The following is a 26,826-nucleotide window of genomic DNA, read 5'->3' as shown; positions in this document are numbered from 1 at the left end:
ATGGGTTCACGAAGGCAGTGGTAGCAGGCAATCAGTACAGAGTGTTGGGGGGAAATGTCATATTCGGCGGTGTGGCAATTTTTTGTTAGGCCGCCGGAGGAGGTGAACATGGCCATTTGCCGAATTTGTGGGCAGAAGGTAAAGCATGGCCAGGGTGCCAATGTTGGCACCACCACCCTGCGTCAACGCATGCAGCGTCACCATAATGTGGTCTGGGAGAACCGTGGCTCCGATGTGGTGGTCCAGCCTGCTGCAGCAACCACTGTATCGACCAGTGGCATGCACCCAATTTCATGCAGTCAAGGCTCCACCATCTACACCGAAGGGAGCTGTCTGTCCTTCCCATCATCTGCTGGTCCTAATGCTCCTTCTCGCCAGTCATTCAGTCAGCAATCGATCACCAAAACGATTGCCAAGAGACAACAGTATGCGTGCACTCATCCAACGGCGCAGCAGCTGAATGTGCTACTGACCAAGTTGCTGGTGTTGCAGTCCCTCCCTTTCAAAGTGGTGGACCTTTCAGAGAACTGATGGCTTGTGCCGAGCCGAGGTGGAGAGTCCCAAGCTGTCATTTCTTTGCCAGAAAAGCAGTACCAGCCCTGCACATATATATAGAACAGAAGGAGGGCTAGTTCTTGAGCCTGTCGGTGTCTGCCAAAGTACATGGCAGCGCCAACGTGTGGAGCTGTAACTACGGGCAAGAACAATACATGTCCTTTATGGCCCACTTGGTAAAGGAAGGAAGGAAAAATTAGACACACAATGGATCCTGTCTATGTAGCAGCTGTAAGGACTGTATGACATGGTCCCATCAGAATTGGCTTATGATTTGGTAGCCAAAAGCAGCAGTGGGTACAAAATACAGAAGACATGCAAATATTCAAATCACGTGTCATCTCTGTTTTGGATCCACTCCTGATTTTTTTGGCTTTAGCAATACTGATGGATTACTGACCAAATGCTGACCGAGTGAGGGCAGATGCTCAACAGACAGGATTTTTTGTGGAGTTATTATTCTGACGGATCAGAGGAAGGGCAAAATAATCAGTGACGTCAACACAAACTTACTGCTGACACCCTCTCCACTCTGTCAGGGAGGGTTTTACGTGCATAAGCGTTTTCATAGAACAGGTTCTGTAGACATCTAAGTGCAATCAGCTGATGACGGTGTAAAAGGAGTGTGCTTCTTCTTGACGCTAACATCGACCTGTAAGGCTGAGTTCACACTTTTGGCCCCATAACTGCCCAAATAAGTGAAGTGTGCAGTGATTCTAAGAGCTACGCCTGTTATCTGCGTGCCATACTGACTCACAGTATTGTTTACCTACCATAGCAGACTCCCTATGCATGTTACTGCAAGGCACAGTGTTTAATTATAATTATAATGGCTCTCTGCAGCCAGGAAATAGCTTTTCGGAAAATTCGGCAAACCGATTTTTTAGAAATTTGCTCATCTCTAATTATGATCCTGAATACAGCTGATAATATCTTCAGCTGAATCTCTGTAGGAATGGAGAGACACAAAGTACAGAGAGAAGGTGGCGATGTCGATAATGAGCAGCAACACTTGTATGCAGTGTCCATTACCACAGCCCCACATTACCACAGTCTGTCCTGTCCATCCTCTCTGTACTTCATGTCTCCTCATGAACTCCTTTCCTACAGAGATTCAGCTGAAGATCTTATCATCTGTATTCAGGATCATAATTCCTGACAAGCAGAGCAGAGAGAAGGATGAGGCAGATCTTTAGTTCAGTGTTGTGAAGTAACTTGTCCTGCCGTGTGATTAGGGCAGGTTATGTGTGTACTAATAGGATGGAATACATTTTATTTCCCCTAATGATTTCTCCACAGACAAAACAATCCATAATAACTAATGAAAGGTATTTGGCAATATATTTATAACAAGGTAATATTTACTGTAAGCATTTTGATTATCTTAATTTCATGAGAACCTCTTTAAATACAGATTTATTACAAATACAAATTTTTACTTTAACCATCAAAGAGCACCAAACAGCAGGATTAGCTAAGCATACTGCTTGGTAGGGCTGATTGAAGCAATATTTGTCTTGTGAAAATCAGTTGCACACTTCCCGAGAAACGTAGGCTTTTATTCTTTGTGAAATTGAAGACTTCAGAACACCAATGGGTGAGGCCTAGGTCCTCAGTGCACTCCAGCTCCTTAGCTTTCAATGTTGGGCACGGTCCTCAGTGCACTGAATCTCTCATTTGCATTATTTTTTTCAGGAATGCCTGATTTCACAAGACAGCAATCATCTTAATCGGCGGGATCAACCTTACCAGGCAACGTGCCTTTTAATAGGCTGTATCCTGCTGATAGATGTCCTTTACATTTTCAAGTATTGTTTTTCAGACTACCAAACTATTAATGAATGGAAAACTAACACTGACTTTCATTTCAGGATGCTTGTCAGAAGACGAAAACTTGAATATTCTTATGAAGGGGGTTTTCCGGAAATATACATTGATGGCCTATGCTTAAAATAAGTCATGAATATGTGATTGGCTGAGGTCTGATCCCCGAAAACCTCACTCACCAGCAAAGTGGAGTATTGTGGTCCTGTAAGCGCACATCATGGCAGAAACACATGTATTGGAACCTGCCTGGTACTGCTGCTGAGCTGATCGGTGGGGACACTGAGGTACTATGAAGCTACTGTGATCCTGGAAAATCCCCTTAAGATTCTTTACTTCAGTTCAGACCAGCAGATAGAATGTTAATTATGAGGCTATGAGGCTTCTGTGGTTGCTCCGTCTTGTGTTGTTTCAACTGTTGTTGGCTGGTTACTTGTCCACTTGCCACTGGATGATATTTAGGGGTTGCATGCTTTTAAGAAGTTGGCGGAAGCGTGGCATTTTATACACTTAAATATCTGTCAAATGAATGGAGAATGTCATTATCAGGATATTTCAAGGAACTTACTCAAGGACTATTTCTGTGTAAAACGTAGCCCATCCTTCAAGACAATCCTTATTGACATCAAAACATTGGTGGAGATAGTGTGGACAACCATGATAAGGCCAGCACATGGCAATGCCAGCGAAGGAGTATTCATGAGCTGGGGTGCTCTAGCTTGTTTATGTAGCCAGATGTATCAAGCAATTGTCAGGAAGCCTGCTCATTAGTGGAGGAGAAAGCTTCATTTACATGCAACCATCTCCTCCACAGTGTGGATGATTTAGATGACTGCACAAACAATTTTGTTACCCATTGAACAAGCATTTCTCTCATTCATTTCGTAATCGGTGAAGCCATTACACAGGCAGATCATCGCTAATGAAGATACCAATGTACAACTTTTTAGATTTTATGACACTTTTGAAAAGCAGTTAAGAAGGTAGGCTTGATTAGCTAGGTGATAAAGCTATATATTTATTATTTATAGTGAGTACTCTATTTAACAAATTCAACTTTTGTGGTATAAAAAAGTTGCAAAATGCACTTTTGTGACTTTTTCAAAGGCACTTGTGAAAAAATGTTTCCATAAATGCCATTTCTCTGTAGGCTTTACCACTTAATTGAAAAGGGGGTGTGGTGGGGGTAGGGAAGGGTTGGGGTAGGAAAGGGGTGGGGCCGGGGGCCCCCAGCAAATTTATCATCTTCTACTCCAGTTTTTTTTATACAGAAGAACAATGAAATCACCCTAGTAAGGGACTGGCGTAGATTTTAGTTCAGGCACACAAACTGCTGGAGGCAGTGCTTAATTTATGACGAGGTGTATGCACATAGTTATCATAGCCTGGCATACGCTAGCAGACTATGATAAATCTGTCACAATCAGTTTGATACATTTGGCACAAACAGAGACTTAAGTGAAACTGACTTCAACAATTGTCCTCATGATAAATCTCCCACTAGTAAAAAAATTATTCTGAAAAACTTTTAAGATTTAAAGCATACATAAAACAACTTTCCATAAATGAATAGTGCATGTGACTATAAGAAACTTTGTAATATATCTTATCAAAGAAAACAGGTTTCTATCTGCATTTATCAGGCTATTTTTCTCTTTCCTGAGACACAGACTGCAGTTTCTTAGCTCTGCTGCTTTTTGCCTCTAATATGGATAAGGCTCTACACTGTTCAGAGTGTAGAGGTAGCAACCTCCTCCTTTCTCCATAGACTTTTCTGTTTGAGCATGAATACTGAGATAGTTCTAGTAAGGATAAAGAGCCTGAGTGAAGGGAAAAAGGAGGAAAGTAGCCTGAGAAGCCAAGGAGAAAGCACAATTCTTTTATAAAATATATTATTACAAATGCTATAGTCACCTGTGCTATTCATTTACGAAAAAAACAAAACAAAAAAAAGGTTATAACTGGAGGTACACATCAATAAAAGACTTACCATGAAGAATGTACCCAGGAGGAAAGGCAGGACAAGTGAAGCCCCTAAAGCGATGAGAAGGTATCCATACCATGGTACAATGGGACGCCCAGGTGCTATTTAGAAGAAACATATATTAGTACTATAGGTCAATAAAACTTGAGAACATTTTGAATTGCTATCATCAAATCTGTAAATTGAAGCGAGAATGATTATCAAGTCTTTCATTTTGAAAATTAGTGATTGGCATACTTGATTGACAAGGTCAAGCAAGATGACTATGCAGAAACCTTGATCTATTTGATATCCCTTGTGTTGGTCATTTGCGTGCTGCCAGATGTGGGACTTGCCCCTATAACGGTAGGATCTTTAGTGGTCCTTGGTAAAGTAACAGTAGTGCTGTTGATAGTACTAATGCTTTTGGTGGTTCATCATTCACCAGTTGCTATGTTGGAAGATCCTACAGTTATGGTGGTGATTTCTGTTATGATACCTACAATAGAAGTAAATGCTATTTCCTTGGAAGTTGATTCAGTATTGGCCATTGTAGTAGATTTTGGAGCGGTCTGTGAAAATTCGGATTTTGTACTAATGCCGGTGGTCATTCCGGTACTGGACTTTGTGATAGTGGTTCCTTGCTTGGTCCCACTTGTTGAAGAATCTGTTGAAGGATCTGTAGTGGTTGAAAGTGTGTTTGTTGTGGGCAAATCGGGACTAGTGTGGAGAAAGTTTTCTGCAGTAATGGTTTTGGTTTTTTAGCCATTGAGATGCTGATTTATAACCTGTCCCCTGATGGGGTGGGTACTATACCAGTAAATACAGTTGTACCTCTGGTAGCATTAAAGTCTACAGGTAATAAGCCACCAACATTTTCTAATATAAGCACTAACTGAAGAATAAGACCTGGTCCACAGATTATTTGCGTAGCTAAACTTAAAGGGGTTGTCCGGCCATATATATTGATGCCCTATCATCAGGATAGGTCATCAATATCTGATCAGTGGCGGTATGACACCCGGCCCCCCTGACGATCAGCTGCTTGATCTGATGCAAACGCTGCTTCCTCTTCATTACATTTTTACATCATTATTTTGTCTCGGAAGTGCAGTGTTATGATGAGTACTCGCACCATTCAAGTGAATAGAGCAAGCACTTGTAATTACACTATACCATCGCTCAACAGGAGACAACGAAAAGTGTAACAACCGATCGGCATGGTTGCCGGATGTCAGACCCCCACTGAACGGATATTGATGACCTACCCTGACGATCGGTCATCAATATATATGGCCGGACAACTCCTATAACTATAAAATTATTTAATCATTTTTTAAGTCAAATTATTAAGACAAATTATAAGACACTATACTACTACCTTACTTTAAGCCATAATGATTTTAAGAATCATTTTCACAGCTTTTTATCAAACCGTACAGCATGGTTGTAGTGTTAATGTAAACTGCATAAACCAGGGCGATCAAAAATATTAATACATAGACATTGTAATTGTGATTTACAGAATTATTTGGCTGCAGCTCTACAGGGTGTCTGAACCCCTTTTGCCCTGCTCAAGGTTACTGTAAATGTGTAATGCCACCTTCTACGCAAAAATCCAATTGGAATGAATTACCATGTGCTTAAGCTATGTTCCGGCAGAGGATCAGACTTCTGGAGTTACATACAGCATATCTGCACACTACCGGGCCCCACTGGGTTTCCACTTACCATAATTGGATCTGTTGGGTATCTGGGGGGGTTCCTACATACCTGTAAATGCTGGCTTTCTGGCAGAGAAATAATTCTGCATACAGTGGCATTTGCTTGACAGAAAGCTGGTATTTATGCCAGAAACCTACCAGATCCCGACTGGATCTCATTATAGTCAATGGGGATCTGGGGTGTGCGGTGGTGTCCAGTTATGCCTGATACAGTAACTTTGGCAGTCTGTTTCTCTTCTGAAACAGGCTACTAGATTTACATGCCGGAGATGTCAACACAGTCTAAGAATTATGGGGGTCATTTATTAACACCAGCGTTTTAGACACCGATCTTAATAAGCCCCTGCCTCTACATAACTTTGGCGTATCCAGCACCGGTCTAAATGTAAGCCCGCTTCTTTGCTGGCTTACATTTAGACCATTTTGTATGCCCAAAACCGGCATAGAAAATGATGAATGAGATGGGCCTACCTGAACTTTCTCGCCCAAGCCACGCCCACTTTTTTAGACCTGGCGTGAGCAGGGAAAAGTTGCAGATTGCAGTGCAAATAAACTTTGTGCCGCAATCTGCTGATTGTAAATGACCCTCCATGTGTCAAATTTTTCTAGCGGTAAGAATCTTTGTTTGGGGCTGAATTTTGTTTGGCAGGTTTTAGTTTTGGAATGTGGTGAAGATCCAAGATTACTAAAGTCCACAGACTTGGTCTTTTGACATAACTAGGAAGATTACTTTGACTGATTTCCTTATTGAGCATAACATTTTCTTTATTTCTTAATAAGAACTCCGAAAGGAGGTAGTAATTAAACTCGACATCAAATTCTTCAACTTGTCAGACTGCCAGGAGTTGTAATTTCACAGAAACCTGATTGCTGGCCTGAAGGAGGAGTATTTTATTCTTGCAGAGCTTGTACAGGACAATGCTTCTGTCTTCAAGCAGCATGGAGAAAAACTAACAGATATCAGATACTCGTGCAGAGCTACATGCAGCTAAGGTTGACTTAGTTCTGGTACATTTTGGGCTCAATGCACTCACAATGTAAGCAGCATTACCAGTTCTCGAAGCAGATCTGTCTCTGGCAGTTTTTTGGGAAGTTCTGATAGTAAGTCACCTCTGCTCTTTATTGCTGCCACTATCATCACCCTCCTCCTCTCATGTTACCTCCACCTCCTCATCATCCCAATCTGGCTCCCAGGTCCTGTCTAATACGCAATCATGACTGTGATATATCATGGTGGGCTCCTTGGCATCCCTCCCGATTCCGACTTCTGTATTTTCGATGACCGCCACTGCCCCACAATCCCAATAACGTGGTATTGGGTGCCAATATTACCACAACCACCACAGGTATGCATAGGGTTCCTCGCCTCCTCCTGAATCTACTCTTTAGGGCAGTCCAAACGCTGACTGCTCTCACACAAGTCTTCAACAGTAAGATTCTCTTGACTACCTGCTGTAGGGTGTAGTGGGGTTTTCTTGCCTTTTCTTAGGAAAAAAGAAGACATTCCACTTGGTAGGGGTCAGGAAGACAGAGAGGACATCACTGAAAGGTTTTTCTTGGACTGCAAGCAGGAGAAGCAGGAGAAATGCTGTGACCCCTGGCTCCAAGGCACGGTACTAGACCGAGAAGTCACCTCCACCTCATCCTGCTGAAACTGAGAGGAGAACTCATTCTCTTTCTCCTCAATGATAATGTTGTGTCTTTCCGAAGCCAGGGAGAACTGTGGCCTACTACTACTAATACTATTTCTGGCCAGATAGCTAGTGCTGCTACTACCCACATTCTGTCTCTGAGAGGCAAGGCCTGGCCCTGGGTTTTTCATTTGGAACCCTTCCATATTCCTGACATTTGGCCTAATGTAAACAGTCACACAAAGAATGTAATGGTTTGCAAGTCTGTTTTCTGGAACCATAAAATCTCCTTCCCTTTCTACAAAAACAGTAAAGACACCGCTACTGACAATTGACTTTGAAATAATACAGTATCAGCACCACTAACAGATTTGGGCCTAATGTTTTGTGTATTTTCAAATATGCAGATTCAGAAAAAAGCTTTCTCTACTATAAAACACAGGCTGTCAACCTTCTATGAGATTACCTCCCCCCCTCTCCACACACACACACACACTGGAGATATCCTGTAACAGATTTTGGACCACTATTTAGGGTGTTTTCACTTAGACATTTAAAACTCTACCCACTGCATTGTAAAATACGCTTTTTACACTTACATTGCTATTTTTGCAAACCACACCAACACTTGATCTGTCTGCAGATACCCTGTCTCAGATTTCCTACTACTATTTCAGTTGTTTTCACTGAGATTTAAAATGGTACCCTCTGCATTGTAAAACATGCATTGTACAGTTGTATTTAGCTTATTCCCCCCACACCAATATTTAAACTGTGCAGGGATGGCAGTTTGATTTCTGTGTATTGTGTAATTTACGTTCAATTTCACTGCTAGAAAAAAGGCGTCATAGCTTTTGTAGAAACATGTTTAAAAACAAGGCAAATGTGATGCTGTCAAGAAAAAAAAAACAGTTGCTCAGCCGCAGCAGCTGGTTTTACTGCAGTAAAAGGCTTCTACTACAATGCAAATCATTTAACACGAATGGATATTGTGCTGAATAAAATATATACGGTGCTCAGCAGTCAGCACTGCAGCATAATGCTAACTGTACTGGGGAAAAGCTGTCAATAAGCCCAGAGAGTCTTCAGGTTTGGAAAAAAAAACTGTTGTATTTCTGGTCAAATTAGGGAAAAAAGAAATGTTCTTGCACATACCTTCCTTTGATAATCTGTAGAAGCTGCAGCTGTATTATATGGCAGTAACTGCAGCAGAAGGCACTCCCTAGCACACCCAGCCTCAGCTTCTCATTTCTCACTCTCTGGCGGAAAGATTTCTCTGCCTTTCCCTAGTCTACACAATTCTTCTTCTTTCTAGCCTTTCCTTTCACTGTCTCTCACACTAGAATAGAAGCTTGACTGTGACTGTACACTGTCCCTAAGAAGATCATTCTCTAGCAGACACTACATAGACCCATCCACCCTCATTCATGACATTTGTATTCTGCTAGGGCACCTCCATGCCTGCTGTGCATCCTTCTTCTTCCTGCCTCGTACTTTTTCCCGGCAACATGAGCAGTAAAATGGCACAGCATTGTGTTTTATTGAATTCATCTGAAGTGATCCGGAAAAATCTTCAAGTTCCTCTTGTTGATAGTTTATAATAAACCCAAATCATTATGAACTGATTTGCTTATCTCTACTGCTAAATTTTAAAGGGACACGCCTGGGTCAGTGCTTAGCTTGTATGTGATAAATTCAAATTATTTAAAGAGTATCTGTCAACAGGATCAACTCAATTAAACCAGACATAATGCCTAGTAGGGTTGACCCTGTTGAGTGAAATTGATACTTGTCTTATGATATTCCATTGCACGTTTCTGGTGAAAATTAACATTTTCTTAATAGGGTTGTCTGGGTTCAGAGCTGAACCTGGACATATCCCCTTCTTTCTCCACTCAGCCCGTCTGATGAGCATCGGAGCATTTCATGCTTGGATGCTTTGCCTTGCCCTGCGCAATTCAGTGCATGGCAAGGCAAAGCATCCGAGCATGAAATGGGCTTTTTCTAGAGATCCAGTGACGTCAGAGCTGAACCCGAGCAACCCCTTTAATATGTTGTTATATCTATGGAGAATTACTGAGGTGGGGGCTAGCTAGTGTACACTATTAGCGCTTACGCTGTAATCATCTGTGCTGCTAGGGAAGAAGAGGCAGATAAACTGCGTATGCACCAATAAAGGACCCAAAGGTGCAGGCACAAAATTACTGGGTCAGATGAGATGCCTCAAGTTAGGGTGGGTTCGCACCTGCAATATGGAATTCCGTTCCATTTATAATGGAATATAATGGAATGCTCAGATGGAATGGAAAACGGAAGCCTTTAAGAAGCATTCCGTTTAGATTTGTCACAATAGAAGTCTATGGGCAAGCATAACGGATCTGTCTGGTTTCCGTTATGCAGAACGAAAAAAAGGTCCTGTCGACAAGAGTTGAGTTGATCCCGCTGAAAGGTGCTCTTTAACCGCCTCCGGACCGCCTAACGCAGATGTGCGGTCCGGAGGCGGCAGCCCTGCACACGACGACGCATATACGCGTCATCTCGCGAGGGCCGGGATTTCCTGTGAACGCGCGCACACAGGCGCGCGCGCTCACAGGAACGGAAGGTAAGCGAGTGGATCTCCAGCCTGCCAGCGGCGATCGCTCGCTGGCAGGCTGGAGATCTGATTTTTTTAACCCCTAACATGTATATTAGACGCTGTTTTGATAACAGCGTCTAATATACCTGCTACCTGGTCCTCTGGTGGTCCCTTTTGTTAGGATCGACCACCAGAGGACACAGGTAGGTCAGTAAAGTCGCACCAAACACCACAGTACACTACACCACACCCCCCCCGTCACTTATTAACCCCTTATTAACCCCTGATCACCCATGATTACCCCATATAAACTCCCTGATCACCCCCCTGTCATTGATCACCCCCCTGTCATTGATCACCCCCCTGTCAGGCTCCGTTCAGACGTCCGTATGATTTTTACGGATCCACGGATACATGGATCGGATCCGCAAAACACATGCGGACGTCTGAATGGAGCCTTACAGGGGGTGATCAATGACAGGCGGGTGATCACCCATATACACTCCCTGATCACCCCCTGTCATTGATCACCCACCTGTCATTGATCACCCCCCTGTAAGACTCCATTCAGACGTCCGCATGTGTTTTGCGGATCCGATCCATGTATCCATGGATCCGTAAAAATCATACGGACGTCTGAATGGAGCCTTACAGGGGGGTGATCACCCATATACACTCCCTGATCACCCCCTGTCATTGATCACCCCCCTGTAAGGCTCCATTCAGACGTCCGTATGATTTTTACGGATCCATGGATCGGATCCGCAAAACACATGCGGACGTCTGAATGGAGCCTTACAGGGGGGTGATCAATGACAGGCGGGTGATCACCCATATACACTCCCTGATCACCCCCTGTCATTGATCACCCCCCTGTCATTGATCACCCCCCTGTCATTGATCACCCCCCTGTAAGGCTCCATTCAGACGTCCGCATGTGTTTTGCGGATCCAATCCATGTATCCATGTATCCGTAAAAATCATACGGACGTCTGAATGGAGCCTTACAGGGGGGTTATCAATGACAGGGGGGTGATCACCCATATACACTCCCTGATCACCACCTGTCATTGATCACCCCCCTGTAAGGCTCCATTCAGACGTCCGCATGTGTTTTGCGGATCCGATCCATGGATCCGTAAAAATCATATGGATGTCTGAATGGAGCCTTACCAGGGGGGTGATCAATGACAGGGGGGTGATCAGGGAGTCTATATGGGTGATCACCCCCCTGTCATTGATCACCCCCCTGTCATTGATCACCCCCCTGTAAGGCTCCATTCAGACATTTTTTTGGCCCAAGTTAGCGGAAATATATATATTTTTTTTGTTTGTTTTTTCTTACAAAGTCTCATATTCCACTAACTTGTGTCAAAAAATAAAATCTCACATGAACTCACCATACCCCTCACGGAATCCAAATGCGTAAACATTTTTAGACATTTATATTCCAGACTTCTTCTCACGCTTTAGGGCCCCTAAAAAGCCAGGGTAGTATAAATACCCCACATGTGACCCCATTTCGGAAAGAAGACACCCCAAGGTATTCCGTGAGGGGCATATTGGGTCCATGAAAGATTGAAATTTTTGTCCTAAGTTAGCGGAAAGTGAGACTTTGTGAGAAAAAAACAAAAAAAATCCATTTCCGCTAACTTATGCAAAAAAAAATAAAAATTCTATGAATTCGCCAGGCCCCTCATTGAATACCTTGGGGTGTCTTCTTTCCAAAGTGGGGTCACATGTGGGGTATTTATACTGCCCTGGCTTTTTAGGGGCCCGAAAGTGTGAGAAGAAGTCTGGGATCCAAATGTCTAAAAATGCCCTCCTAAAAGGAATATGTGCCCCTTTGCCCACCTAGGCTACAATAAAGTGTCACACATCTGGAATTGCCGTACTCAGGAGAAGTTGGGCAATGTGTTTTGGGGTGTCATTTTACATATACCCATGCTGGGTGAGAAAAATATCTTGGTCAAATGCCAACTTTGTATAAAAAAATTGGAAAAGTTGTCTTTTGCCAAGATATTTCTCTCACCCAGCATGGTTATATATGAAATGACACCCCAAAACACATTGCCCAACTTCTCCTGAATACGGCGATACCACATGTGTGACACTTTTTTGCAGCCAAGGTGGGCAAAGGGGCACATATTCCAAAGTGCACCTTTCGGATTTCATAGGCCATTTTTTACACATTTTGATTGCAAAGTACTTCTCACACATTTGGGCCCCTAAATTGCCAGGGCAGTATAACTACGCCACAAGTGACCCCATTTTGGAAAGAAGACACCCAAAGGTATTCCGTGAGGGGCACGGCGAGTTCTTAGAATTTTTTATTTTTTGTCACAAGTTAGCGGAAAATGATGATTTTTCTTATTTTTTCTTTTTTCCTTACAATGTCTCATATTCCACTAACTTGCGACAAAAAATAAAAAATTCTAGGAACTCACCATGCCCCTCACGGAATACCTTGGGGTGTCTTCTTTCCAAAATGGGGTCACTTGTGGCGTAGTTATACTGCCCTGGCAATTTAGGGGCCCAAATGTGTGAGAAGTACTTTGCAATCAAAATGTGTAAAAAATGGCCTGCGAAATCCGAAAGGTGCACTTTGGAATATGTGCCCCTTTGCCCACCTTGGCTGCAAAAAAGTGTCACACATCTGGTATCGCCGTACTCAGGAGAAGTTGGGGAATGTGTTTTGGGGTGTCATTTTACATATACCCATGCTGGGTGAGAAAAATATCTTGGTCAAATGCCAACTTTGTATAAAAAAATTGGAAAAGTTGTCTTTTGCCAAGATATTTCTCTCACCCAGCATGGGTATATGTAAAATGACACCCCAAAACACATTCCCCAACTTCTCCTGAGTACGGCAATACCAGATGTGTGACACTTTTTTGCAGCCAAGGTGGGCAAAGTGGCGCATATTCCAAAGTGCACCTTTCGGATTTCGCAGGCCATTTTTTACACATTTTGATTGCAAAGTACTTCTCACACATATGGGCCCCTAGAATGCCAGGGCAGTATAACTACCCCACAAGTGACCCCATTTCGGAAAGTAGACACCCTAAGGTATTCCGTGAGGGGCATGGCGAGTTCCTAGAATTTTTTATTTTTTGTCGCAAGTTAGTGGAATATGAGACTTTGTAAGAAAAAAAATAATTAAAATAAAATCATCATTTTCCGCTAACTTGTGACAAAAAATAAAAAGTTCTATGAACTCACTATGCCCATCAGCGAATACCTTAGGGTGTCTACTTTCCGAAATGGGGTCATTTGTGGGGTTTTTCTACTGTCTGGGCATTGTAGAACCTCAGGAAACATGACAGGTGCTCAGAAAGTCAGAGCTGTTTCAAAAAGCGGAAATTCACATTTTTGTACCATAGTTTGTAAACGCTATAACTTTTACCCAAACCATTTTTTTTTTGCCCAAACATTTTTTTTTTTTCAAAGACATGTAGAACAATAAATTTAGTGAAAAATTTATATATGGATGTCGTTTTTTTGCAAAACTTTACAGCTGAAAGTGAAAAATGTCATTTTTTTGCAAAAAAATCGTTAAATTTCGATTAATAACAAAAAAAGTAAAAATGTCAGCAGCAATGAAATACCACCAAATGAAAGCTCTATTAGTGAGAAGAAAAGGAGGTAAAATTCATTTGGGTGGTAAGTTGCATGACCGAGCGATAAACGGTGAAAGTAGTGTAGTGCAGAAGTGTAAAAAGTGGCCTGGTCATGAAGGGGGTTTTAGCTAGCGGGGCTGAAGTGGTTAACTGTTTGTTGTTCACTTTTTTTATTTGACCTAGACTGATTCCTAACTCTGCCCTAGAAGCTCTGCCTGTCCTGACATGTATCTGTATTATCATGCACCATGAACTTCACTACAAAAATTACATTTGCAAACCTTGATTGGGTTCCACTGGAGAATACTCTGGGGATGTAATTATTCTTTACACAAAGCCCACACTCCAGTGAGGGGCATTTTAATGTTAATATTACGAAATCCCTTATGCTTAGCATTAGCCATCTGGTGACACAGAAGAACTGTTTTGAGGCCTGGCAGTAACAATCTTATATCCTCTTGTTTTTGCGAATAAACACATATTAGTTTATATACATCCCATGGACATCACAAAGATATGAAGTCTAACTTCAGTTTTACGTATGGAGAACATCTCATTACCTTGAAGATCTTATACAAACTTTGCGCAGAACATGGACATACTGTACTTACCAACTGTTGATGTGGTAGAAGTCATGGTCAACCCAGCTATCCTTGTTGTTGTGACTAAAATGAGTAAAGTTGTCGAAGAATTAACTTTTATAGTTCCTATTAAAGATAAAACTTGATCTAATGTGACAGTTGTAGCAAAGAGTTGGTAGAAGCTATGTCATCAGAAGGAACCTTTTCCCTGGTTATGGAATTAACATGCAATTGAAAATGCCCCTTGATTTAGTTTTTTTATAAGTCTTTCCAAACCTATGTACTAGAGATGAGCCAATCTATCTGTAGATTCAGGGCTTTGTTCCGAATATCCGATTTTTTTAACCACTGAATCAAACCCACATCTTTTCTGGTTCGATTCGGATGAATCTTGTAAAACGGCACCCAGAGCATAAGCAATCGATAGTGTTCCGTTACCACCAGGCAGGAGGTAATTGCAGATAGTTGCGGCCAAGCAATTACTGCAGTTTGCAGCAGCAACGATAAAAGTAGATATAGTTACACCTGACACTGTATCAGACAGTGGGGACGGGCGAGAGAAAATGAAAAAAAAAATTAAAAAATTAACAAAACAAGCTAGGAGCTTTTCATAAGAAAAAAAATGTGTGTCCTAGAGGGGGTTATATACCAATTTCACAGGCAATTGGAGCAACTTTGATTTGTAACAAATAGATTTGGACCCGAACTGAACGTTTTTAAAAAATTTGGCGAATCAGAAACTAACTGAATCCCTACTAAGTGATTCCTTCCACGATCGTATGATTTTTACAGTAACCACCAGAATTTAACAACACTAATATTCAAAAGGTTTTTCTTTTCTGTGATCTCACAAAACTCTCTATTCCTAATTATAGATTATTATAAGCTTCAAAATAGCCCTCCTCCAACAGGAAGAAAATGATCCCTGCATTAACAATTACAAGGTTAATCTTGAAAGTCAAGGTCTCAGTAAGGAGTCTTAGATAGTGTTGAGCGAACTTGTGTTTTCAAGTTCAGTGTACAAGGTTCGGGATATCGAAGAATTCAGTTACGGATTCTGCTACCACGGACCCTAAGATATTCTGTGGTAGCGGAATCCATAATGAAATTCTTAGATAACCCGAACCTTGTACGCCAAGCTTGAAAACAAAAGTTTGCTCATCCCTAGTCCTAGAGCATGACTTGAGTAACACTTCAACTAAAAACATCCATCATGGATGCATTATCAAGGTTATGTTTGTCCCAGCCTGTTCCCTAAATGAGCAACTACTTGTAATTAGCAGATAGACCCAGGTCAGCTAACTACTCGTAATTAGCAGATCCGAGTGCTAGGCCGAATAATTTGGCTGCTCGAATACAATGGAAGTCAATGGGAGAACCCCATGCACCACCTGCTTGGAAGAGAAGAGGGTGTCCGGTTCATAAAAAAAGGTTATAAATTGATAGAAACTCCATCAAAATGGTTTGGCAACAGCATCAGGCCGAATGCACACGGCCGTGTTCCCGGCCGTGTGCGGGCCGTGGAACCGCGGCCTGGATCCCTGCCGAGAGCAGGAGCGCATGGCGTCATTGGTTGCTATGACGCCATGCGCTCCCTGCTGCTGGCACAGTACAGTAATACACTGGTATGATCTATACCAGTGTATTACTGTACTGTGGCGGCAGCAGGGAGCGCACGGCGTCATAGCAACCCATGACGCCGTGCGCTCCTACTCTCAGCAGGGATCCAGGCCGCGGTTCCACGGCCCGCACACGGCCGTGAAACACGGCCGTGTGCATTCGGCCTTTAGAGGATAGCTGGATGCATCTTAGACTACTACATACAACCACATAAAGGCTATATGCCAAAAGCCAGGTATGTACAAGCCATCCTTCTATCCTTGAGACAGATAACAGCCAGCATACCTTAGAATGACAGCTTTGTGCACTATGAAATATTCCAAACCAGCTCTCATCTATCTGAGAACCAGTAAACCTCAAAGTTATTTTGCATCTGTTGGATGGTTTGGGTGGACCTGCACACCTAGATCAATATCAATAGGACGACAAAAAGTTTTCTGATTGTCCTAACATAATATTCAATAACCTTTCTATACAGTGCTGTCATGTAAAAATTTGCATACACATGGGCATATGGGAAAGACGAGCAAATGAGCAGAATCTTTTTTTTAACAATGCCCTCTATTAGTTGCATAGTGTTATGACAAGACTATTCACTCACAACAGCGAATAGCCTTGGCATAACACTATGCAACTAATAGAGGGCGCAGTTCATGAGTCATGATTCATGAGTCATGAATCATGACTCATGAATAGAGATGGCCTTGCGGTTCACCCGGCGGTCGTTTCGCGGCGAACTTTGCGCGTTCGCGATTCTGCGAACATATGGACATATTCACGCCCGCCATATTCTTTTACATTGTGAAGAACTTTGACCCATAACACGTCCATCAGGTGGTACAGGACAGCCAATTGAGACGTTTCAGCACATGGACATACCCCTACCTTATAAATAAATCTGATCTGGCCACCATTCTACATTCAGTGTTTTGCCAGTGTAGGGAGAGGTTGCTGTGTGGAGCAGGGACAGACTGTTAGGGACACCAAACGCTAGCTAATAGGGCCACAAAAGTCCTTTTAAGGACTGGTATAGGTGTGATATCGATAGGTGTGATACACAGAGGGGTGAGATATACTTATAATATACTTTTATAATGAGTCAAAAACACATAGATCTATATAGTGATCACCTGGAAGTCAGGGGCCTAGGGGGTTACTAGTGCCATTTTTATATAGGGTAAGGTTCCGGACGGGGTCGCTCTTATCAGGGCAGGTGGTCTGTGGTTAGGCTATCAGGGCCAGAATCGCACCCCCTTGTAGGGCAATATCAGGGACAATTCTTTGCCCACCCTGTTATTCAATACCACATCATCATCTAGCCCAGGGATAGATGTTTTTTGCTTTCCCTCCGGGATTCATGAATGTGCACTGGAACCCCCCGGATTGTGGTAGGACATATGGTTTCTGATTTAGTGTCGCCGAACACCTGATTTAGTGCGGCCGAGCACTTGTTATTGCCTACCACATATATGCTATTTGCTTAACTTTAATTTAATTTATTTTCATTTTGAGGAATATCTTTTACATTCACATGTCCGCAAAATGGGTCCGCATCCGTTCCGCAATTTTACAGAACGGGTGCAGACCCATTCATTTTCAATGGGGCTGGAATGTGCTGTCCGCATCTGCGGATCCCCATCCGATTTTGCGGATCCGCACTTCCGCAATTGGGCTTCCGTTTCCGCAAAAAAATAGAACATATCCTATTCTTCTCCGCAATTGCAGACAAGATTAGGCATTTTCTATTATAGTGCCGGCGATGTGCGGTCCGCAAATTGCGGAATGCACATTGCCGGTGTCCGTGTTTTGCGGAACTGCAAAACACTTACGGACGTGTGAATGGTCCCTCATAGTAACATTATTAAAGGTTACGTTTTATCTTTATGTATTTTCTAATGGATTGCCTTCCGTGTACAATGTTATAATATACTTTCTATGTTAGAAAGTATATTATAGTGCATTTGTATTGTGCGGCAGTTGTGTGCGGTTCTGCTGCGATACTGCAGGTATATAGGGGGACAAGCGTTATTGGAACAAATAATTTCTACTGGTGTGATATACCAGTCGCCCCCCTAAAAAAACTGATTGAAGCAGGATGTTATATACCAATATACTTTCTTTATAGTGCATTTGCGCGTACGTGAAAATTATATTGCCGATATTTCGCATTGAAAAAAATTATGAATGGAGATCGCAAATTCGAATTATACATCTAGTATGTCACTGTCCATGTTGTAGGACTATTTGTGCACTTCTAGTAATTATTTCTTGGCTGCAATTAGGAGCTGAAGGTTTTTCAGGTTCGCCTGCCATTAAAATGAATGGGACCCGCCGCAAACTTGCGATTTGCGAACATTTGATTGTGTTCGCGCAATCGCGTTTGTGAACCGTCCTGGCAGATGTTTGTCCATCACTACTTATGAACAGTTGCATAGTGTTATGACAAGACTATTCGCTGAGATCATATTCACTATATTGCTCTATATTAGTTTTTTAGAATATTTATAATTATCTAAAAAACTAATATATAGCAATATAGCGAATATTATGTAATAATTATGTAGTAAGTCAGTGATAATATATGACACTGGAAAATCTGGGTAATACCTCAGTGTAGATCGCGAGTTATTACCCAGCTTTCCCAGTGTTTTTCCATGCAAAAGGCTACACTAATAAGCTTGTCATAAGACTCAGTCTAATATTCTTGTCAGAAGACTATGAAACCAATAGATGGCGCTATTGAGTTATGAACAGCGCCCTCTATTAGTTTCATAGTCTTCTGAAAAGAATATTAGACTTGTCATAAGATTGTAAAACCAATAGAGTGCACTGTTCATAACTTAATAGCACCATCTATTGGTTTTCATAGTCTTATGACAGCTGAAAAACAAGGCAGATTCTGCTCATTTGGATGTCTTTCCCATATGCCCATGTTTATGCAAATTAGTTTTTACATGACAAAACTGTATAGAAAGGTTATTGAATATTATGTTCAGAAAACTTTTTGTCGCCCTAATGATATTGATCTAGGTGTGCAGGTCCACCCAAGCCATCCAACAGATGCAAAATAATTTTGAGGTTTACTGGTTCTCAGTCAGATGAGAGCTGGTTTTGAATATCTCATGGTGCACAAGGCTGCCATTGTAAGGTATGGTGACTGTTATCTGTCTCATGCATAGATTGTTGGCTTCCCACATACCTGGCTTTTGGCATATAGCCTTTGTGTGGTTGTCTATTGTATGTGATACATAATAGGAGTCTAAGATGCATCCAGCTATCCTCTTAATTCTGTTTCCAAACCATTTTGATGGGGTTTCCATCAATTTCTAAAGTTTTTTTTATGAACCAGACACCCTCTTCTCTTCTGAGCAGGGGGTGCCTGGTTGTCTCCCATTATGCTCGGGTGCTCGGCCGAGCACACGAATATAGCAATGTGTTCGGGCCGAACACCCGAATAATTTGGTGCTCGATCATCACTAATATAAACCCTTTGTAATAGTATGTCAGTGGGGCATGAGAGGTGTGTGGATCATCATATACTTATGTAAAGGGTTCCGGCTGTATATTTTAGCCGATACCCAGCCAAAATTACCAGGATTAGTGATAACTTCAACATGAGTAATTAGCCCACTTATTAGTTACAGTTGCATCTGAGCCATTAGACATAGGGAGGGGGCTCCCACTTTCCTCGGAGCTCCCGTGGGGAAATCTGTTAAAACTGTATGACCCCCTGGGGCCTTGTGAAGGTTCATAGGCCTGTCAAAGAGAACTCCCTGCAGATCAATGCATAAGGCATAACCTGACAGGCAGCAAATGAAAATTCCATAGACTGCAATAGTATTCTACTGCAGTTTATTGAGCAAGTGATCAGAAGGCCACATGTTCAAGTCCTCTAGGAGGACAAAAATTTAAAATGTTTATAAAAATATTACAAATCAAATGACCTCCCTTTCCCTGCTTTGCATATAAAAATTTGTAACAATTCCTTTGAAAAAAGGACCTTGGCTGAATACATTTAAAACATAACTTTTACTGAAAAAAATTAAAATCTAAACCCATCTAAACCCACATAGTGCTCAAATAAACTGTAAAAATGGAAAAGATTATATTGATTTTTAATTGCTTAATGAAGAGCCTTAGGAGTATAACTAATTGTTGTATGTCTATCTAACCTTCCATGTCTATTCATATTTAAAGCATCGATTTTGGCCTCATTCTTTGTTGACTATGTCATGTGTAGGGATTTGGATGTTGCTTAAGTTTTAATTTTTTATTATTTGTTTCCTTTTTATCATTCAGAGATATTTGGGCAGTGATTATTAGCATGGACGTATTATTGTTATTATCATTAGCCCCTGTTCAGATGTTGGTGTGAAGTACCAGCTTAAATCCAGTTGTTGGCAATTTTGCCATAGTAGTATACGTGCCACTAGCATATCGACTGTGGCTTTTAGTGTGCAGCTGCGCATGCAATTATACAGCTAGATAACTAACTGCGTGGCGCCTCCGTAGCACACCTCGCGGATACGCCCCATCGTCATGTGACTGCTCTTTTGGATCACGTGTACTCCCCTTGCATCTACTTCCGGCGCGTCGGTTGGAACGCAAATGGAGCGCAAACCCAGCAGGCGTGCCGGAAGCAGATGCAAGGGGAGTACACGTGATCCAAAGGAGCAGTCACATAACGATGGGGCGTGTCCAGGAGGCGTGCTACGGAGGCGCCTCGCAATTAGTTATCTAGGGCAGTAAAGAAGGAGCTAAGCCACAAGCGCATTAGCCAGGGGATTTAAATAGGAGAGGAAGCAGCATGTCTTGGTGCTCCGCTCCTTGACTTATGGCAGAGAAATGGAGGCTCAGGGTAACACTTACCCTAGCCCATGCAGGCATCAACCACTGTCGTTTTCAAAGCCTTTCATTTTGAGGAGTGATCTATACAGTTGGATGCTTCTGATCCTTATACTGGTCAGTTACACTTATATATGTAGAGATATGTGATTTAAGTGTTATTGTACTTGGGTAGTAGGACTTATTTTCGGTTCCACTTTTTATTTATCTTGCAGTTTACCCTCCTGTGTAAACTAATCCCCTGATTAGTACTGGGATGGGACGTCATGTTGGGACATGAGAGAGAGGGATATGTTTAGGGAATAGGCCCCTTTAAGGTTAAGGTTCCTGATAAGGTTGTCCCTATTGGGGCGGGTGCTCCGATTACTGCTAGGTAGGGACGGCATAGCCCCTATCCCAACCAATGTAAGGGCATTTACATTATGTAAGGCTACTTAGTTTTTTGTCCCCAAAAAAGTTGCAGCAGTATACGGATCCTGCCACCTGTCAAGGACGGTTCAAAGGTAGCCACTTACCCGAGTATACCTTCATAGAACTGGTAATACTATTCCAATTTACACTGGCTACTGTCTACTGGTATATATATTTTTATCTACTAATAATAATATTATATTAGTTTCCATTTTTTCACCATTTATTTGAACACTATGTGGGTTTAGATTTTAATTATTATCAGTAAAAGTTATGTTTTAAATGTATTCAGCCAAGGTCCTTTTTTCCAAAGGAATTGTTGTATATTTGAAGGTTGGACCTTTTTTTTCTTATACACAACTACCGTGTATTTAATAGTGGATTTATATAGAAAAATTTGTATACACTCGGTTCAATACACAATGTTACTTTTCAATCTTATTCTACTTACAGGAAGTTGACATACTGCTAGTGCCAGTAGGTGAAGTGGTGGTTATTGGGGAAGTCGGAGTGGTTGTTGAAGTCATAGTTCTTGACAGCGTTGCTAGAGATATAAAATATCAGGACAGTAGTATTATGTTTAATGACAAGAAATATGAAAGAGATCTTAGAGAACACAGCCTTGCAGACATTTTTCTATACATACACAACTCTAGGGTAGAAATGATGGAGGGGTTTATGTCTCAGGGTGTGTTTTATCAGTTGTATTGGATTTTACAAATAATAAAACTACGGACAAAAGAACAAGACAAGGACTTGGCTATTCTGGTAACAAATATAGGTACAACCATTCTCCATGCTATACTATTGTATACATGCTTAATGTATTTCTACTTACCATTAGTTGTCATAGTGCCAGTAGTTGAAGTGGTGGTCATCGGGGTGGTTGTTGAGGGAGTCATAGTTGTCGACGATGTTACTATAGACATACAATTTCAGAATATTAGGGTCATATTCACTTACAAGGGAAATATGGAAGTGATTTGGGGACCATAGCTGTAAATAAATTGGTTATACATGCACAAGACTAAGGCAGAGACTCTGGATGAGTTTATGTATGGTACAACATTTGGTCAGATGTCCTGGACTTTAGTGCAGAGCCTCAAGCACAAGGAGCTCATTGATCATAATGATAGGACTAAGATAAACATGGAAAACAAGGAAATATGATTAGAAATAGAAAGTTTCTCACTTGAACACGGAGTGCAGAAGATTGGGCGGACACAACGATTCAAAACGTCATCGCCACAGGTACATGGACATGGTCTAGTAGATGATGTGGTATCTGTGGTTGTGGAAGTGGGCACAGTGCTCATTGCAGTCGCTAAAAATGACATTTATCATACCATAGTTAGAATGTAGCTAAGACCTTCTAGTTGGGATTATATGAAGAATTTTTACAAAACCAATTTTAGTTCTATAGTACATGACACATATCCTTATTTCTTTCATTATGCCATTGTGTGTTCATGATCCACTGTGATGACCATTAGTGATGAGCAGCAGAGGTCATATTAGAATTTTTGATATTTTGCAAATATTTTGTAGAATATTCATCATTTATTTGCAAATTCGTATATTCGTTATATTCTCCATTCTATTTTTTTTACGCAAAAGTCAGCAAGGTAATGATCGTGTAATATGCGAATATTGCGCGCTCAATACATGCATGGGTCAAAACGAATATATAGCACTATAGAATATAGTGCAATATATTTGTTTTTAGAATATTCGTCATTTTTTCCATCTGAACAAAGGATTCCTCCCTGCTTCTTGCTTGTGGGCCAATGAGGCAAGAAGCAGGGAGGAATCATGTGTTCAGATGGAAAAAATGACGAATGTTCGATATAACGAATATATAACACTATATTCTAAATATTTGAAAATTCTCGAAGTGGCGATATTCGCAACAAAAATTTTCTTTTCAAATATTTGTGCTCAACACTAATGACTATATGGGATAACCTTCCTGGAGGCCTATTGGGCCTGTGGCTATTAGATCTCTAACCTTCCTGCAACCCCAAGTCTACAGGGTGGGCCATTTATATGGATACACCTTAATAAAATGGGAATGGGTGGTGATATTAACTTCCTGTTTGTGGCACATTAGTATATGTGAGGGGGGAAACTTTTCAAGATGGGTGGTGACCATGGCGGCCATTTTGAAGTCGGACATTTTGAATCCAACTTTAGTTTTTTCAATAGGAAGAGGGTCATGTGACACATCAAACTTTTTGGGAATTTCACAAGAAAAACAATGGTGTGCTTGGTTTTAACGTAACTTTATTCTTTCATGAGTTATTTACAAGTTTCTGACCACTTATAAAATGTGTTCAATGTGTTGCCCATTGTGTTGGATTGTCAATGCAACCCTCTTCTCCCACTCTTCACACACTGATAGCAACACCGCAGGAGAAATGCTAGCACAGGCTTCCAGTATCCGTAGTTTCAGGTGCTGCACATCTCATATCTTCACAGCATCTTCTGTGAAGATATGAGATGTGCAGCACCTGAAACTACGGATACTGGAAGCCTGTGCTAGCATTTCTCCTGCAGTGTTGCTATCAGTGTGTGAAGAGTGGGAGAAGAGGGTTGCATTGACAATCCAACACAATGGGTAACACATTGAACACATTTTATAAGTGGTCAGAAACTTGTAAATAACTCATGAAAGAATAAAGTTACGTTAAAACCAAGCACACCATTGTTTTTCTTGTGAAATTACCAATAATTTTGATGTTTCACATGACCCTCTTCCTATTGAAAAAACAAAAGTTGGATTCAAAATGGCCAACTTCAAAATGGCCGCCATGGTCACCACCCATCTTGAAAAGTTTCCCCTCTCACATATACTAATGTGCCACAAACAGGAAGTTAATATCACCAACCATTCCCATTTTATTAAGGTGTATCCATATAAATGGCCCACCCTGTACTTATGTGAAGTCCAAACCCCAACTTTGGCTCCTGGTGACAATAGGGTAACAGCACTGTTCGAAACGAACAGCAATGTGGATTTTTCCTAACATCACAATACAGGAGGCTAATAATATCTTTTGTTTGCAGGACCTTCTGGTTTAGAGACTTGGGTTTGTTGGGACTATTCTCCTTTCACAGAGGGCATGTGATAGACCATATCCTTGTACTTACTAAATTTTTTTAATAGGACTTTAATGAGAAAAACTCATGTACTCAGGCTGTAGAAGAAAATGGCTGACTCGGTTTAGTTAAGATCATCCTTATGCTACAGCACTCCCTCTGGATGGAGACATTAACTAAAGCGTAGATATGAAAAAAGCACATGCAATCTTTATCCTCAAACAGGGCTACATGTTTTTTTTTTGCAAGTATTATTGCATGAGGTCTTCCTACTTGTGTGTATTCAATATTAAAGGTTGTAAGCTTTCAAAATTTCAGTGACACCGATGCAGAAGCTGTCAGGAGAAAGGTTGAGGTGCACCACAGCAGTAGCATAGTGCACATCTGCTGTTGAAAAAGCTCACTTTTGGCTTATTTCTCATTAGAGTGAAAAAAGTATGCAAACTGCATGCACATCCTAGGCATACTATACAAAACCACCTATCAATGGTGGTCTACTTACAGGTAGTTGACATACTGCCAGTGGTTGAAGTGGTGGCCTTCGGGGTGGCTGTTGAGGATGTCATCGTTGTCGACAATGGTGATGTTGCTAAAGACATAAAATATTACGAAAGTAGGAGTATGTATGACATGGGAAATGGGAAAGAAATCTTGGGAGCCACAGTCATGAAACCATTTTCATACAATCACAGTCCCAAGGTCAAGACTATGTATCAGAGCGTTGCATCAGTTTTATTGGACTTTACATGTAATAAAAATAGGAACAAAAGAACAAGAGAGGAACATTTACAGCCCCAAGGTCAAGACTATGTATCAGAGAGTTTCATCAGTTTTATTGGACTTTACATGGAATAAAACTAGGAACAAAAGAACAAGAAAAGCATTTCGGCATTCTAGTAACAAACACAATATATGTACACCATTCTCCGTGCTATGCTATTGTCTACATGCTCAATGTAGTTGTACTTACCAGTAGTTGTCATAGTGCCAGTAGTTGAAGTGGTGATCATCGGGGTGGTTGCTGAGGAAGTTATAGTTGTCGACAATTTTACTAAAGACATAAAGTATCAGATGATTAGGGTTATGTTTACTGCCAAGAAAAATTTAGAAGTCATCTTGGGGTCAATTGCTGCACTGGAATTGGTTATACATGCACAAGCCTAGGGTAGATACTATGGAAGAGTTTATGTATTGTAGAATATTTTGTTAGATGTACTGGATTTTAGTGCAGAGCCTCAAGCACAAGGAGATCATTGATTAGAACGATGAAATAAAAAATAAATAAAAGGGATATGTAAGAAATATAAGGTTTCTCACTTGAACATGGAGTACAGATGATTGGACGGACACAAAGATTTAAAGTTTGATCTCCACAGGTACACGGACATGGTGCAGTAGATGTCATAGGCTCTGTGGTTGTGAAAGTAGGTACAGTGCTCATAGTAGTTGCTACAAACAAAAGTATAATACCATAGTTAGAATTTAGTTAAAACCTTCTACTTGGGATGATAAAGTGAATTTTTACAAAATCAATTGTATGTCTGGTCTATAATACAGGACACTTATTCTTTTTTCTTGCCATTTTGTGTTCATGTTCCACTTTTTGTCACTAGGACTTTTTCAGGGTGTTATGTCCATATGGAATGGCCTTCTTGGAGGCCTATGGGAAATGTGGCCAATATGTTTCTAACCTTCCTGCAACCCAGTGGTGGCCAACAGGCTGGTTGTTGAGGAAGTCATAGTTGTAGACGATGTTGTGATATTCTGTTCATAAAATATCAGGACAGTAGGATTATTTTCAATGACGTGGGAAATGTGAAAGCGATCTTGGGGAATACAGTCATGCAACCATTTTTTATACATTCACAGTCCCAAGGTCAAGACTCTGGAGGAGTTTATGTATTATAGAGCATAAAATTTAGGACAAAAGGACAAGAGAAGGACTTGGGTATTCTGGTAACAAACATGGATAAAACCTTGACCATGCTATGCTATTGTGCACTATTCAGTGGCATACTACTTACAGGTAGTTGTCATAGTGTCAGTAGTCGGGGTGGTTGTTGAGGAAGTCATAGTTGTTGACGATGGAGATGTTGCTATAAACATAAAATATAAGGACAGTAGGATTATGTTCATTGACAAGGGAAATATGAAAGTGATCTTGGGGAGCACAGTCATACAGCCATTTTTATATTTGCACAACCGTAGGGTCAAGACTATAGGAGAGTTTATGTATTGTAGAAGACGTCAGATATAATGGATATTACTGCATAGACTCAAGAACAAATAGATCATTGATAAGAAATTGAAGTTTTCTCATTTGAACATGGAGTACAGAAGATTGGGCGGAACCAAAGAGCGAGCCTAATTTTTCATTT

At 41.2% G+C, this 26,826-nt stretch overlaps 1 protein-coding gene across 1 annotated transcript in view; it reads right to left on the bottom strand.

The window, feature by feature from the left end:
- Positions 1–2,837: 2,837 nt before the first annotated feature.
- LOC122919709 (cell wall protein DAN4-like) overlaps positions 2,838–26,826 on the bottom strand; it is a 39,083-nt gene continuing 15,094 nt past the window's right edge. Inside the window, exons 4-13 of the mRNA XM_044268892.1 lie at positions 26,473–26,544; positions 25,766–25,897; positions 25,419–25,499; positions 24,951–25,037; positions 22,542–22,673; positions 22,188–22,268; positions 21,801–21,893; positions 14,504–14,557; positions 4,370–4,464; positions 2,838–2,897 (exon numbers count right to left, since the gene is read on the bottom strand). Coding sequence (XP_044124827.1) covers positions 2,838–2,897; positions 4,370–4,464; positions 14,504–14,557; positions 21,801–21,893; positions 22,188–22,268; positions 22,542–22,673; positions 24,951–25,037; positions 25,419–25,499; positions 25,766–25,897; positions 26,473–26,544 — 887 coding nt within the window. The remainder of the gene's footprint in view (positions 2,898–4,369; positions 4,465–14,503; positions 14,558–21,800; positions 21,894–22,187; positions 22,269–22,541; positions 22,674–24,950; positions 25,038–25,418; positions 25,500–25,765; positions 25,898–26,472; positions 26,545–26,826) is intronic.

This window comes from Bufo gargarizans, chromosome 9 (genome assembly GCF_014858855.1).
Source record: "Bufo gargarizans isolate SCDJY-AF-19 chromosome 9, ASM1485885v1, whole genome shotgun sequence".
Lineage (NCBI taxonomy): Eukaryota > Metazoa > Chordata > Amphibia > Anura > Bufonidae > Bufo > Bufo gargarizans.
Note: the sequence above shows the minus strand (reverse complement) of the source record. Positions and strands in the feature narration are given on the sequence as shown.